General features: G+C 68.9%; 1 protein-coding gene across 1 annotated transcript in view; it reads left to right on the forward strand.

The window, feature by feature from the left end:
• Positions 1–235, forward strand: part of MEGF6 (multiple EGF like domains 6) — a 121,836-nt gene that overhangs the window by 114,076 nt on the left and 7,525 nt on the right. The window contains exon 10 of the mRNA XM_015570509.1: positions 26–217. Within this exon, the coding sequence (XP_015425995.1) occupies positions 26–217 (192 nt within the window). The remainder of the gene's footprint in view (positions 1–25; positions 218–235) is intronic.

Below are 235 nucleotides of genomic sequence, written 5' to 3' on the forward strand. Positions count from 1 at the left end.
CACACTCCCCCTCCCCCTTCCTCAGCGTGCCCTGCAGGCTGGTTTGGGCCCGGCTGCCACATGAAGTGCTCTTGTGCCAACGATGGGCACTGCCACCCGGAGACGGGACATTGCAGCTGTGCCCCTGGGTGGACCGGTCTCAGCTGCCAGAGAGGTAGGTGGCATCCCTCCCCGGGAGAGGCCTCCACAGGCCCAGCAGCCCCCCTCCCTCCGTGGTGCCTGCGGGCTCTGCTGG

This window comes from Myotis davidii, unplaced genomic scaffold (genome assembly GCF_000327345.1).
Source record: "Myotis davidii unplaced genomic scaffold, ASM32734v1 scaffold427, whole genome shotgun sequence".
Lineage (NCBI taxonomy): Eukaryota > Metazoa > Chordata > Mammalia > Chiroptera > Vespertilionidae > Myotis > Myotis davidii.